General features: G+C 43.7%; 1 protein-coding gene across 3 annotated transcripts in view; it reads right to left on the bottom strand.

The window, feature by feature from the left end:
• The window catches only part of HERC3 (HECT and RLD domain containing E3 ubiquitin protein ligase 3), a 112,850-nt gene that overhangs the window by 58,560 nt on the left and 38,918 nt on the right, over positions 1-15,372 (bottom strand). For all 3 annotated transcript variants that reach the window (XM_077815020.1, XM_077815019.1, XM_077815018.1), the window contains 6 exons: positions 13,497-13,656; positions 11,289-11,365; positions 10,436-10,657; positions 3,643-3,734; positions 2,743-2,873; positions 979-1,139 (listed from right to left, as the gene is read on the bottom strand). In XM_077815020.1, the coding sequence (XP_077671146.1) occupies positions 979-1,139; positions 2,743-2,873; positions 3,643-3,734; positions 10,436-10,657; positions 11,289-11,365; positions 13,497-13,656 (843 nt within the window). The remainder of the gene's footprint in view (positions 1-978; positions 1,140-2,742; positions 2,874-3,642; positions 3,735-10,435; positions 10,658-11,288; positions 11,366-13,496; positions 13,657-15,372) is intronic.

The raw sequence follows: 15,372 nt of genomic DNA, 5'->3' as shown, positions 1-15,372 counted from the left end.
GGAGAGGGCAGGGTCCATTTTAGTTAGGAAAAGATTTTATACCTTGATTTTTAGAAATCAAATCTGAAATTACATCCAGCTGCTCTTGTACAGATTCAAATGTTATGAGCTGACTTCAAAGTTCACTTGTGACCACTTGGATGACATCACCCCATTCAGATGAACAGGAGATTAATTCCAACAGAGGAGCACGCTTGGCCAAATTTATGAACTAGGAGACTGACCCAAAGGCCACTGAAATCAGTGGGAACCTTTCCACTGACTTCAGTGAGTTTTGGATCAGGCTTACAATGATAAAGATCAATCCCCACCCTATGTTTTACCAACTAAAACTACACCTACTTTTGAATTTTAAAATAAAAGCTGTCAATTATTTTGTAACATCGTTATAAAGAAAGCCAGTATGATGTCTATGGAGAGAAAAGTCCTCATTCCCTAATTACGATGGGATGGTTTCCCAGCAGTCAGCCACTGAACGACTCATCAGTATTTCAGACTGGACCAGTGGCCCAGTCTCGGGCTCAGCACTGCCAGGCAGAAAATGAGAATTCCCAGGGCTCCTCCCAGTTATGTTTTTTTGTTGTTTGCAGTTCCACTCTGAGGGCATGTCTACACTTACCTCTGGAACGATCGATCCAGCAGGGGTCGATTTATCGCGTCTAGTGAAGATGCGATAAATCGACTGCCGAGCGCTCTCCCGTCGACTCCAGTACTCCACCGGAGCGAGAAGCGTAGGTGGAGTCGACGGGGGAGCGTCAGCAGTCAACCTACCGCAGTGAAGACACCGCGGTAAGTAGATCTAAGTACGTTGACTTCAGCTACGTTATTCACGTAGCTGAAGTTGCGCAACTTAACTCGATCCCTCCCCTCAGTGTAGACCAGGCCTAAGTCAAATGCAAAATGTCTTTAGCTCATTTCACACTGTGCTTGTCTCTTTGATATGCTACTCCGTATCACACACAGAAACAGAACACTTACCAGCTCTACCTGAGAGCTGCCCATTGTGAGCCACCCAGTGACCTTTTACTGGAGATGGGCATTTAACATTGCATATGTGTCCAGTTCCCAGCTGGCCTTTTGTTCCGCAGCCGAATGCATAGATCAGTCCTGAAGAAGGCACAAGGGCTAGAGTGTGCTGTCTGCAATGAAGACAGTTACAGTGTTTGTGCCAAGTTTAAATAATGTTTTTTTCAAAAGCAGACTAAAAACTAGCCAGGAAAACTATGGGCCAGCACCTGAGCTGGAGTAAATCAGCACAGCTCCATTTACATCAACAGCAGATTGATGATTTGCACCAGAACAGGAGCATTCAGCCATGATAAAGTGCGACAGAATCCCCTATGCTAACGTGAGGGATGTGGATACCTAAGACAGTTGGGACACAACTGGAGCTCTATGCATAGCAGTGTGAAAACACACTCAACCTTTCTCCTAAACACACTTGGGTTCATCCCTCAAATGTAATGAGTTTGCTGGTGTTGGCCTAGTCATTTGCAAAGGTCTGTCCACATCACAAGGCTACTACAGAATGTAGCATTACTAACTTACTCTCTTGCTGTGAGCGAGGTTGGAAATAATTAGGGTGAGGAGACTGCAGCTACAGACTCAGACTTTCAGGCCAGATGGGACCATCGTGATCATCTAGTCCGACCTGAACATTGCAGGCCACCCAACCCCACCAACCCTCTCCTCAATAGGGCCATAATTTCTGGCTGAGCTACTGAAGTCCTCAAATCTTGATTTAAAGACTTCAAGTTACAGAGAATCCACCATGTACTCTGGTTCAAACCAGCAAGTGACCCATGCCCCACGCTGCAGAGGAAGGTGAAAAACCACAAGGTCTCTGCCAATCTGACCTGGCGAAAATTCCTTCCTGACCCCAAACATGGCGATCAGTTAAATCCTGAGCATGTGGGCAAGACCCACCAGCCAGACACCTGGGAAAGAATTCTCTGTAGTAACTCAGAGCCCTCCCCTTCTAGTGTCCCATCTCTGGCCATTGGCGGATGGGTCACATGCCACTGCATAAATTCATCAAGCTCAGTCTTAAAGCCAGTTAGGTTTTTTGCCTCTACTGCTCCCCTTGGAAGGCTGTTCCAGACCTTCACTCTTCTGATGGCTAGAAACCTTCATCTAATGCCAAGCCTAAACATATTGATGGCCAGTTTATATCCATTTGTTCTTTTGCCAATATTGGCCCTTAAATAACTCCTCTATTTTCCTGGTGTTTACCCCCCTGATGTTTTTATAAACTGCAATCATATCCCCCCTCAGCCTTGGTTTTTAGGCTAAACAAGTCAACCTCCTTAAGTCTCCTCTCATAAGGTAGGTTCTCTGTTCTTCTCATCATCCTAGTAGCCCTTCTCTGCACCGGTTCCAATTTGAATTCCTCTTTATTAAACATGGAAGACCAGGGTTACACACAGTATTCTAGATGAGGGTCTCACCAGTGACTCGTATAATGGTAATAACACTTTAGGATCCAGTTGGATTTTTTTTTGTATAGGGGGAACTTACACAGCACTAGGCCATAGCATAATTAACAGCTGAAATCAGAAACAATCTCATTTACAGAGAACATTAAAATTCAGACATACAAGAGGCTATAACCTAGTGACCTGTAAGTGTGATCTACAAGCAGAGAGGTATCTAACCCCTCTATCTGCACCTGAAAAAATACAAGGGCTATCATCTGGGCTATCCTCCACAAGATGGAGTCGTCCATTCCACACAAGCACTCACCTGCCACAAGCGATCTGGGACACTTCGGTGCCCATCAGCTCCAGAACCCTCCGGGGGTTAACCTCATCATTCATGGAATCATGGCCAAGCTGCCCACAGGAACCCGCACCAAATGTGAACACGCCTCCACTCTGTTAGCAAATCAGACAGCCCATGCACCATTTAGTGAGCCATTTCCCAGTAGCCGATATCTCCGTCTTGTTTCACAACCATTCCCCAGCTTAAAGAGAGACTGTGCTAGGTATGGAGGTATATGAAAAGGCAGCTTTCACAATTCCTGACAGTGCAATGTCCAGGGAAGCATTTATAAAAACTAAAATGGTCAACTCAACTGCTGGAACTCTCTCTAGGTACTTCTATGCCACACACGCTGATCCTTCACATCTGTTAACAATCCCAGCTACTTTCAGATGGTCAAATAGCACAAATGACTAAGACAGCTTCCCCCACTCCTGGATCAGTATCTTTGCTGCCCCATAACTTTGGAGTCCACTCCCTTTGAGGAGACCGGAGGCAGAAGGCTGTGATATTTGCTAATGAGCTGCTGTATTTTTGTGGGCTCTGCCACTGATTTGCTCAGGTTCGAATTGTATTGTTATGCACTGTGTTTTTGATGTCTTGCCAAGGTACAGGGGGTGGGGGGTGAATATAAAAAAAATAATTCAATCCAAATCCAAACCAACAAATGTTAACATCTCCACTACAGAAGAGTAGAGGGAGGGTGGTTTGGTGATGAATCTTAAAGTAAAACAAGATTTCACACTTAAAGACAATCACGCTGGGGCCAGGAGAGAGGTGCTAAAAGCCACAAAGTTCTTTCCTTCTATCACCCAGAAAGCTAAACTAAGCGAACCCAGGAAGTAAGAAGCTAGTAAGGAATTCCTGGATTGGTGCCTTTACCTTTGTCAGGACTGCTGTATGTTCCTCTCCACAGCTGATGTAGACGACCTTCTGAGTCCGTAAGAGCTTCACATGGCAAGGGGATTCTCGGTCTGCATTAGAGACAATGGGAGCAAAAGAAGCAACTCATCAATAAGGTGCTGAAGTATCTGAAAAACTCTAGTAGCCTGATTTTCAGAGGCGGCGAGCACCCACAACTCTGACATCAGCAGGAGCTGCAGGTGCTGAGCAACTCCAAAAAATATCAGACTCTTAAGTGCTTAAATAGCATTTTCCATCTCCAAAGTTTAAGAGGGGCCACAGCAGGATCCAGCCATAGTCAGCAGGTGAGCCAGCTAGGTAACGTATTGCCAGAAGACCACGTGCGACAGAGTTAAGTTCTGCAGACCAAGGACATTCTCAAGGATAACGCTGCAGGGGATACAAGAGAAACTTGCGAAGTCACACTCAGGGATACTTTGGCATCCAAACTGGCAGAGGCAGAGAGTCAGGGAATTAGATGGAGTGTTTCAGCCCAGCTCTAGCTGGAGAAGAAGAGATGCTGGACAAAGACAACCCCCGGGGAGCGACAAAGAAATGACTCACCTGGAGAGAATATCCGACAAGGGTGAAAGGATAAAAAAGAAAGATATCTACTGGGATGGCCAGAGTACCTGAAATCAGTTCAAATGTGGTCAGTGGACTTTTTTTAAGACTGCATTTTCATGTGTAACAATTTCCCATCTACCAATACATTGTTGCTTGTTTTATTTGATAGTGGCCCTGGTTTTAATCTTTGTTCTTTCAAGATGGTTACTAGAAGTCTAAATACTAAGAGGGTAAAACTAGAGTGTCTGGCTTTAAATGAGGATAGTGACACAATAGGCAGCCCAGAAACTTGGTGGAATGAGGATAATCAATAGGTAAGGCTAAGATTTAGTCACAGGTATTTTTAGTAAAAGTCATGGACAGGTCACAGGCAATACAAGAAAATTCACAGGCCCGTGACCTGTCCGTGACTTTTACTAAAAATATCCCTGACTAAATCTTAAGGGGGTTGCTGCTGGGGGGTGCCGGGGCCACAGCTGGGGTGGGGGCATCTGGAGGGGCTGCTGTTGGGGAGAAAGCCGGGGGGGGGGGGGGCCTCTGATGGAAGGGGGGGTCACCCTGGGAGGCTGCTGCTGCGGGAGGCTGGGGCCAGCTGCGGCACCCGTTGCTGGGAGCAGCCAGCAGCAGCTGCACCGGCCACCTGGGCACCTCTGCCAGGGGCCACCCGGGAAAGCGGCTACTCCGGCTGCCTGGGAACAGCTGCTGGGGGCTGCCAGCAGCAGCTGCACCAGCCACCTGGGGACCACCACTTGGGGCCGCCGGCAGCGACTGCATCGGGCACCACTACCAGGCGCCACCTAGGGAAGCGGCAATTCCGGCTGCTTAGGGACCACCACTGGCAGCGGCTACACTGGCCACCCAGAGACCACTGCTCAGGTGGTCCCCAGGGTCAGCCACACCGGCTGCTGCTCGTGCAGTCCCCAGGGGTAGCTGCCTGGGGCCGCTTGAGCAGTGGCCGGTGAGGCTGGCCCCTGGGCCACTCCAGCAGCCGCAGGTGTGGCTGACTGCAAGGCTGCCAGAGCGGCTGGCTGCAGAGCTGCTCTAGCAGGGGCTGGTATGGCCACCCTGGGACCACCTGAGCATCTGGCCCCGGAGCCAGCTGCTTGGGTGGCCTTGGAGTCAGCCACACTGGCCCCCGCTGAAGTCACGGAGGTCGTGGAAAGTCAGGGTATCCATGACTTCCGTGACCTCTGTGACCAACACGGAGCCGTGTCAATAGAACACGATAATACCAGGGTACAAAATATACAGGAATGACAGAGTAGGTAGCTCTGGTGGGGGAGTGGCACTATATGTAAAGAAAGCAGAGAGTCAAAGTAAAAATCTTAAATTAATCAATCCATACCATAGAATCTCTATGGATAGAAATTCCATGCTCGAACAATAAGAGCATAGCAGTAGAAATATACTACTGACCCCCTGACCAGGATGGTGACAGTGACTGCAAAGGCAGAAAACATAATAAAATGGTTGATTTCAATATCCCCATATTGACTGGGAACGTGTCACCTCAGGAAGAGATGCAGAGATAGAATTTGTAGACACCACAAATGACTGTTTCTTGGAATGGCTTCTCCTGGAACCCATAAAGGGAGAGGCAATTCCTGATTTAGTGGCGCACAAGAGCTGGTCCAAGAGGTGAATATAGCTGAACCACTTGGTAAAAGCAATCATAATATAATAATTTTAACATCCTTGCAGGGAGAAAAATACCAAATTAACCCATACCATGGTAGCTTTTAGCTTCAAAAAGGGAAACTACACAAAAATGAAGAAGCTACTTAATTGGAAATTAAAAGGAACAGTCGGTCAAAAGGGTGAAATGCCTGAAAACTGCACGGACACTGTTTAAAAACATCATGAGGTACAAATTAAATGTGTACACCAAATAAATATAAACAGTAAGAGAACCAAAAAAATGCCATCATGGCTAAACACTCGCGTAAAAGAGGAGGTTCGAGGTAAAAGGCATTCTTTAAAAATTGGAAGTCAAATCCTAGTGAGGAAAATAGAAAGGAGTATAAACTCTGGCAAGTCAAGGCAGGCCAAGAAAGAATTTGCTGAGCTAAGGATACAAAAGCTAACAGCAAAAAAAAAAAATTTAAGTACGTCAGAAGCAGGAAGTCCACAGGACGATCAAGGTGCTAAAGGAGCACTCAAGGAAGACAAGGCTGTTGCAGACAAGTTAAACGATTTCTTTGTATCAGTCTTCACTGCAGAAGATATGGGAGAGAACCCCACATCTAAGCCATTCCTTTTAAGTGACAAATCTAAGGAACTGTCCCAGATTAAGGTGTCAGTACAGGAGGTTTTAGAACAAATTGATACATTAAACAGTAATAAGTCACCAAGACCAGATGGTATTCACCCAAGAGTTCTAAAGGAACTCAGATATGAAATTGCAGAACTCCTAATTGTGGTATGTAACCTATTTCTTAACTCAGCCTCTGTACCAGGTGACTGCAGGTCGCTATTGTAATGCCTAATTAAATAAAAAAAAAAGATAGAGGCAATCCTGGCAAATACCGGCTGGTAAATCTAATTTCAGTACCAAGCAAATTGGTTGAAACTATAGTAAAGAACAGAATTATCAGGCACATAGATAAACACAGTATGTTGGCGAAGAGTCAACATGGCTTTTATAAAGGGAAATCATGCCTCACCAATCTATTAGAATTCTTTGAGACTGCCAACAAGCACATGGACAAGAGTGATCCCGTGCATATAGTATATCTGGAATTTCAAAAAGCCTTGACAAGGACCCTCACAAAAGGCTCTTACGCAAAGTAAGGAGCCATGGAATGAGAGGGAAGGTCCTCTCATGGATCAAATAACTGGTTAAAAGATAAGAAACAAAGCGAAGGAATAAACGGTCAGTTTTCCCAATCGAGAGAGGTAAATAGAGGAGTCTCCCCAAGGATCAATTTGCAGAAAATATAAAATCACTCAATGTAGTTAAATACAAAGCACATTGAAAAGAGTTACGAAGTGACCTCACTAAACTGTGTGACAAAATAGCAAATGAAATTCAAAGTTGATAAGTGCAAAGTAATGCACATTGGAAAAAGTAATCCCAACTACACATACAAAATGATGGGGTCTAAATTAGCTGTTACCACACAAGCAAGAGATCTTGGGAGTCATTGTAGATAGTTCTCTGAAATCATCCACTCAATATGCAGCAGCAGTCAAAAAAGCTAACAGAAGGTTAGGAACCATTAGAAAAGGTATACATAATAAAGCACAAAATATTATAATGCCTATATGAATATGAATGTATTCATATATGAATGTATGTGATGCCCACACCTTGAATACTGCATGCAGTTCTGGTCACTCCATCTCAAACCAGGTATTTTAGAATTGGAAAGGGTTTAGAGAAGGGCAACAACAACGAATGGGGGTATGGAACAGCTTCCATATGAAGAGAGATGAAAAAGACTTGGATTGTTCAGCTTAGAAAAGAGATGATTAAGGTGGCATATGAGAGAGGTCTATACCACCATAAATGGTCTGAAGACAAAGTGTATAAGGAAGTGATAGTTACCTCTTTACACCACACAAGAACTAAGGGTCACCTAATGAAATTAACAGGCAGCAGGTTTAAAACAAAGAAAAGGAAGAAGTACTTCACACAAGCACAGTTAACCCGTGGAATGCATTGCCAGGGGCTGTTGTGAAGGCCAAAAGTATAACTGGGATCAAAAAAGAATTAGGTAAGTTGGTCAAAGAGGTAACCCTATACTCCAAGTCTCCCTTTGACTGTCAGAAGCTGAGACTGGACAACAGGGGATGAATCACTCAAAATTGCCCTGTTCTGTTCAATCTGGAACTGGCTACTGTCAGAAGACAGCATACTGGGGTAGATGGACCACTGGTCTGACCCAGTATGGCTGTTCTTGTGTCTTAGTAACCATAATTATAAATAATTGCTAATAACTCCCCTTTTTTCACCTTGTACCTGTGGACTGATTTGCATGACTCAGAGGATTAGGTATCCTAATTAGGTCCACCTTCACACTCATGCCGCCTTCCAAAACACTAGATGGTAACTTATTACCAAAACCCTGATAAGAGTCACCTTGTGAAGGAAGGATTTGGACACATGGGAGACATCCATGACACCACCTGCCCAGGGCATCTCAAGTAGAACACAAAGAAAGTGTCCAGTATTTCAGGAGACACGGTGTGTAAATGCGTTGTCTTTCCTGATTTGGCACCTTTTACGAAAGAGTCATTGCTTTAGTTGCAGAGACTAATCTCTGCAGAAGGTAATGGGATGCTTCTCTCTCCAAGTTTTTTGTAGACAATATGTAGAAGTCTGTCTTCTCCATAACAAACACACAAAACAATGTCACATGTGCTACTGATGACCATGGCCAAGCATTTTAAGAAAAGATGAATGTCCGGTAGCTGTTGGACTTCAATGGGAGCAGCTTCATACTCTGCACTCTTGAAAATCAGGCCACCTATTTATAGCTTAACTTTAGGCACTTACTTTTGAAATCTTTAGCCCACGTATCCAACAGGTGGAGAGGGGAGACCTGTGCCATTCTATAGATTTTTTTTTTCTATTTGAATTATAACAGAACCATAATGCTTTGCCTGTTCACCCTATGACCACCATTCTGATGCAAGGCTTAGGGCACGTTGCCTGGCACGGCACTTCTGTGGATTGTTACAGAGAGATGGAACATTAAATCACTTAAATACTTAGTGCTGCGAAACACTCGCAAATGCCTATAGATCATGCTGTTAATGTTATTAAGAATAATTTACAACAGCTAAATCTTAGATGAGTCACTTATGTGAGAGAAAAGTTTTAGCTCTTATAAAAACACACATGAAATGCCCCCACACCTTTTCAAAATGTGTTCTGCCATTCCTCAAAAGAACAAAAATAAAGGAGATACCATATAAAGCATTAATCACACACCACTACTGTTGAGAGAGAAAGAGAGAAACTTAATAGCTACAGAAGGCAAGCTCTGGGACAGGAACTGTCTTTTTGTTCTGGGTCTGTATAGCGCTTAGCACAATGGAATTCTCTAGGAACCCTGCTCCATGGGGTTCCTAGGAGCTACCACAATGCTAATAAATAATAATATGGAATGGAGGATTGACCTGCCCAGACACTGCAGGAATTCTCCAGCACTGATGAGACCGTGCACATTTAGCATTTTGCAGGTTCAAGTCATACCTTCAACATTCTTTGCACATTTTCTGTGTAGTTTCAAAATACATGTCTGTGTTAGTTAGGTGGGCTGCTAAAACCTGTAACTTCCACTTACATGTATGTGAAATGTGGAGCAACTTCATGGCTTTATTTTGCAACATATATAAGTATTATGCATCGATAATATTTTGCAATCTACATTATGAAAATGCAGCATATTACAAAAGGCAGTATGTACTGTATATATACACACTTATAAACACGGCAAAACAGAATTATCATTAACTTACCCGCATTGCATAATCAATAGCCTATCTAGTAGTTAAAGCCACTCAGAAAACGTTTAAAGAATGCTGATAGGCTCATTTGCACCCACAGAAAAACCCCTCTGATATATACACCAAGTTGAAAATGTGTTAACAACAATAGCAAGGTGTCCCAGGCCAGGATGGACATGGCATTTGCTTTTCCGAAACTGATTCTAAATCCATGCTACAGACTGTTTGGAGACTAGGCTACAACGAGCTTTGGCTAGTACGGCTGTCAGAGAAAAAAAAAAAAAGTCATTGGCCACATACTACCAATAAACAGTTTTGCAATACTGTGATAATGTCTATTGCTAATCATTGTAGATTGTATACCTGCTTGCTGCTAGCTTCAACCAACCTAGGGCCCTGATCCTGCAGGCTGTTCCACATAGGTGGATCTTGGCTCCTCCGTGGAGCCCACTGACTTCCTCAGGAGTTACATATGCTCAGTGCCTCTGCAAAAACAATCAGACCACTGATTTAGGTGCCAAAATATAGGCACCCAGAAATGTTTGCCTACAATCTTTTTGACCTTGCTAATTCCCATTTACATCCGCAGAGTTTCCTTCCATTGATGGTATAAAAGGCTCATGGACCCTTTGGGAGGAATCACGTTTCCGTGCTCTCTCCTATAGGCCACTTGGTAGGATGAAGGATTATTACAAAAAGCAAAGCCATGACCAGCAATCAGCTCATCCTCCATTGTTAAAGGTTCCAATACCTTGCTCATCACTTAAGCCCAGCTGTCCTGAGTTGTTCCTCCCCCAGCCAAACACAGCTCCGGAGAGAGACAGAGCAAAGCTGTGAGCTCCGCCGGCAGCAACCTGAGCCAAGGGGATCCCATCGAGAGATGTGACGCGCTGCGGGCTGGTTTGAGAGGGGCATTCTTTACCCAGGCCCAGCTGGCCATAGTTGTTCTGTCCCCACGTGAAGAACTGGCCGTCTGAAATGAAGAAGGACAACTGAAGTTAGTAAGTAAAATCTGCCCAACATGGAAACAAATCTGTTACGCCTGAATAAGAAACAGTGCTGTGGGCTTCAGTGCTACTGAAGGCAGGAGCGGTGACCAATACGCTACTGGCGACAAAAATGTGCACTATGGAGCTACCACGTAAAATAATAAATAAAGTGTGTGACTGACTTAGGAGATTCAGCAGATATTATGGTAAAACAGACCGTGGATTAACAGAGTGGAAAACTACTCTGGCTTACACACTGCCACATAGAAAAAGGCACGTGTTCTACATACTGAAGAGCAGCACCCAGGAATGCTTTTCCCAATGTCACAATGACTCTAATCCTGCAAAGACTTAAAAAGAACTCTAGCTGCCCTACAACAGCCTGACCAGAATTCTCTCCTCATTTCCTTGGGCTCCCTCCACCCGCTTCTTGTCTCCAGTGGTTTTCTACAGTCTTCTACTTTGATTGCAAGCCCCTTGGGCAGGGCTGTCTCTTTGTTATGTGAGCACGCAGAGCACAGCACCATGGGCCCATGGCCTCTAAGCACGACCACAACACAAATATTATTAATTATTATTATTATTATTAACACCATCGACTGAATGTGACAGTACCTGCCGCAAGAGCTAGGCAATGCCAATTGCCACAGGAAACCTGCAGTATCGTCTGTTGGTTCAGTTTCTTTATTAACCTAAAGAGGAAAGGTTTTTTTAAAATGTAACCACACACACAAGGAGATTAGAGTTCATCACATCTTGCCATCACACATGTTTATTCTAACCCCAAACCAATATTTTACCTGCAACATTTGTTTCCCCTACTGTGATATATAGTCCTAATTTTGAGGAGATTACAGTTACACCCATTTGGGTTACAAAGTAGTGGAGAGGCTAAAAACACCCCTGGACACTACAGACTTCAACTAGCTTTAATAGAGCCAAGCAAACTTTTTCAGTACAGCTGAGTTCCATCATTTGTAAATTGCTTAGAACAGCTCGTTCACAGTGTCTATAACGCTAGCCTCTGTCAAGCAACTGGTGTTTTTCTAGTGTCAATGAATGGGATGTGCAGTTTCTTTCCATTTACTAGCTTAAGGTCTTGCATGGAGAATGGCTTAAAGCTCATAAGATGTAGTTATTTCTTTGAAACATTCAGAAAATGGCACTGAGGGGGTTTCCATTTTTACTTCAATGATTTTTGTATAACTCTGCTCAAGTCACAAGAGATGTTTTCCTAGCAGCCAGTACTGTAGCGTCAACCTGACATCTGCGAGCCAAGCTGGATTACTTCAGACCATGCATCATCAAGATTCTGAAACTGGAACTTCATTAACCGTTTTGCTCATGATGCACAACCTAGAAGAGCTTTCAAGGTTCCTCGTCCATCTCTGTATTGGCTCTGCCGGGCTACCAGGAACAAGTAACAGAGAAAGCATATATCTGCCCCTAAAGTAAGGTGATCTGACTCACTACGTACAGGGACTAGGTAGCTGGATTAAGGTGATGTTTTTCATCATTTTTCAGATGATACCAAGCTTATTATGCTTTTTAAGACACTTTGAAATGATAGGAACAAATCAGATTAAACAAACGTCAAAAACATCAGCGCTATCTAAAGACTTCTGAGTAATATTAACAACAGTGCTGATATGGGCAGTTTCATAGTTCCTTATTAAACTGTGATGTGCCATAAACTCAACTAAGTGGAAATGAGTGAATAGGCAACATTGCATGAGGTTTTCAAAATCACAGTGCTCATTCATACATCCAAGTTTACTTCTCTAATCTTGAAAGACAGATCCCATAGCACAAGAATTTTTAGGGAGTAAGAAGGTGATTGGGTGCTAATCAGCATTTTCATTGCATCCCAACTCCCCCCGCCCTTCTCACACAAAGTTCTAAAACATTATATCATCAGGGGAAAAAAGTATCTGCTAATTCATGCCCCATTTTTCCTCCTGGGAAACCAGAGTGGGAGGTCCATTTCATCTGTGATACCGTCGTATAATGTACCGGGTTGTACAGCAGAACAAAAACTCATCTCTGCACCAAAAGGGACGAATGACTTGCAAGGTCCTTCACTTGTAGTTTTTATTGTGTTTAAAATTTCCCAGGAATTGATTGGTGTATATTACCAAAAAAAAAAAAAAATTAAAAAACACAAGTGAAAAATAAGTGCAAAAAAATTCACTTCCGTTTTCAGGGTCAAAATCGGGGTCACTAGGGAAGGATGAGAGGACAGAAAAAAGGCAATAGAGAAAATAGGAATATTTCTCACCCAGAAGGCAAGATGGTTGCTCGGTACCCTGGGCGGCCCATGTTACTGAGCCGCCATCTCTCCTACTGGTCCAGGGAGTTCCGACCCTTCTTTTATGAGTACTGGAGCACACACGTGCATGTGTATCTTCCACTACATTGCCTCCCTTTAACAGTCTTGCATTTACACTGAGACTAAATCATAATTAACATAAATAATGTAACGGACTGGATTGTCTTAACTTAATCCGTATTTTCATGTACTTGAAAGGACCAACATTCATTGCACCGGGGGGGGGGGAGGGGGGTAGAGAATCAGTGAAAACCAAATAATAGCTTTTGTAAAACCTGAGATTTTTTCCAGTAAAAACCAAACCCAAATGGCCTTGATGACTTGATAAGCAGAATACGGATGGGGAGAAAAGTCCTCCCTTTATTACTCTTAAAACAAGGAGGGCACACTGAAGTTAATGAAAAGATTCACCCAGGCCCAGGAAGAAGAACTAGAAGATCTAACTTTATACGTTGCATGTGAAAACTTTAGCATTTAGTTCCTGTAAACTTTACCTTGGTACTGCCACAGAATCTTCTGTAGTCGTGATCCCCAGCTGTCCATCACTACCTGCACCCCAGGCAAACAGCTGGCCCTGGTCACTGAGTGCCACACTGTGAGACTCTCCGCAGGCAACATGGACTATGTGCTGATCTGCCAATGCTCCAATTTGCTCTGAGGAAGACAGGAAACCCACTAAGCAATAGGGCATCTCTCATATTTATGCATGGACATTACAGCCCTGTACATACACCACATATACTTGAGTATAAAGAAGACGTGTGTTTATACAGGACCTAGCATAATGAAATCCCGGGCTTGGTTGGGAAGCCCGCTACGCACAACTAGAATACAAACGATGAAACAAAAATTGAATTACACCTCTGTTTATGGTGCTTACCTGCATCCCCATCACCCATGGTAACGGATCACCTCATAACCTTTAATGTATTTCTCCTGAACTGTTTCCACAAACATGCTGCATTTGTGACCAATGTAGTTTTAAAAACCCAACACCGACACTGCAGCAGAGAAAGACAGAGTTTCAGAAGAGCTCAGGAACTAGCAGCTTCCACTGTGGCACGTATCGCCCAATTTTCAGGGGAGCTCAGTACTCAACACGCCGGGCTCTCTTGAAAGTCTGGCCGAGACTGTGGCTGCTGAGATTTTTGAAAGTCTAGCCTGATGTAGCATGCGAGTAATGTGTACCAAAGCAAGTGTTATTAAGGTACAGATGCAGGGCACGTTGCAGCTAAGTATTTAGGGAGCTAATAAAGCGAGTTATTCATGAACTGGACTGTCCCCGTCTGAGATTGCCTCACTCAGCTCTCTTGTGAGGAACCAGTGAGTGATCTAGCAGGCCCCTCCAAAACTTCTCACTCCTTCCCTACTTTACCCATCTTCCTAATGCTAGCTCCACCACTCACCTCTCTTCCCTACTCGTTTCTTGGGACAGTACCCAGCTTACCAAAGCTGAGCTGCTAGCATATCACACAGTACCCAGACTGAACCAGGTATAAATCAATCGACCCAATTAAATTACTACAAATTATAACACTCTCTCCTGTTTGCATCAAACAGTGAGTACATCAAGAGATTTTACAGAGGAGTAAAAGTCTGTCACCCTGCCATAAGAATATTGTCTGCAATTAATTTTTCACTACTAAGTCACTCTATGCATCTGAAATAGCTTTAATGCTATTGTAGCATCAGCGATCACGGCACTTTCATTACACAGGGTTTTTTTTAAGTGCTTACCTAATTAAATGGAAAATTCCTGTCTTGCAATAAGCTGGCACATGTTTGGTAGCAAAACTTTCCCACCAAACTTGTAAACTCAGAATTATTTTTTATTAGACAAAAATTAAATACAGATGGAGCTTTCAGACTGGACCAAAAAGGCTTTGCTCTGTAACATGCAGGCAAGGGATTCATTTTCATAAGAAAACCAGGTTGCCTACAGCAGGAGAGGGAAGGGAGGTGAGATTAAATTCTATGAAAATAGTGATCAGTACTTAGTAACTTAGTCTCTGTAATGGTAACTTTTTCTACCTAACTTAAGATTTTCACCTTGTCATATAACAGGAAAAGTGGCATGCCTAGCTCAGGACCCAGTTGCCAAGAGCAGCCATGTAAGTTACACACACGAGTCCCAGGTTTGGGCAGTCCAGTGCCCAACTGCAGCACTCTTTGGCCTGTTTTGTGCTATTTGCGTATGTGATTTGCGTGGCCTGTTTTTACAGACAGGCCCCAAGCAACTGGCTGCTGCATGGGGGCACCATGGATGATGGTAAGAATAGAGCACAGGAGTAACACACTTCAAGATTGATTTTGGTTCTAGTTCTAGCAGTCTCTTCCTTTTTGTGGCCAGACAATTGAAAAAAGGATGTC

Source organism: Eretmochelys imbricata, chromosome 4, assembly GCF_965152235.1.
Source record: "Eretmochelys imbricata isolate rEreImb1 chromosome 4, rEreImb1.hap1, whole genome shotgun sequence".
NCBI classification, from domain to species: domain Eukaryota; kingdom Metazoa; phylum Chordata; order Testudines; family Cheloniidae; genus Eretmochelys; species Eretmochelys imbricata.
The sequence above is the reverse complement of the archived record's forward strand: the minus strand, read 5'-3'. Positions and strand labels throughout refer to the sequence as shown.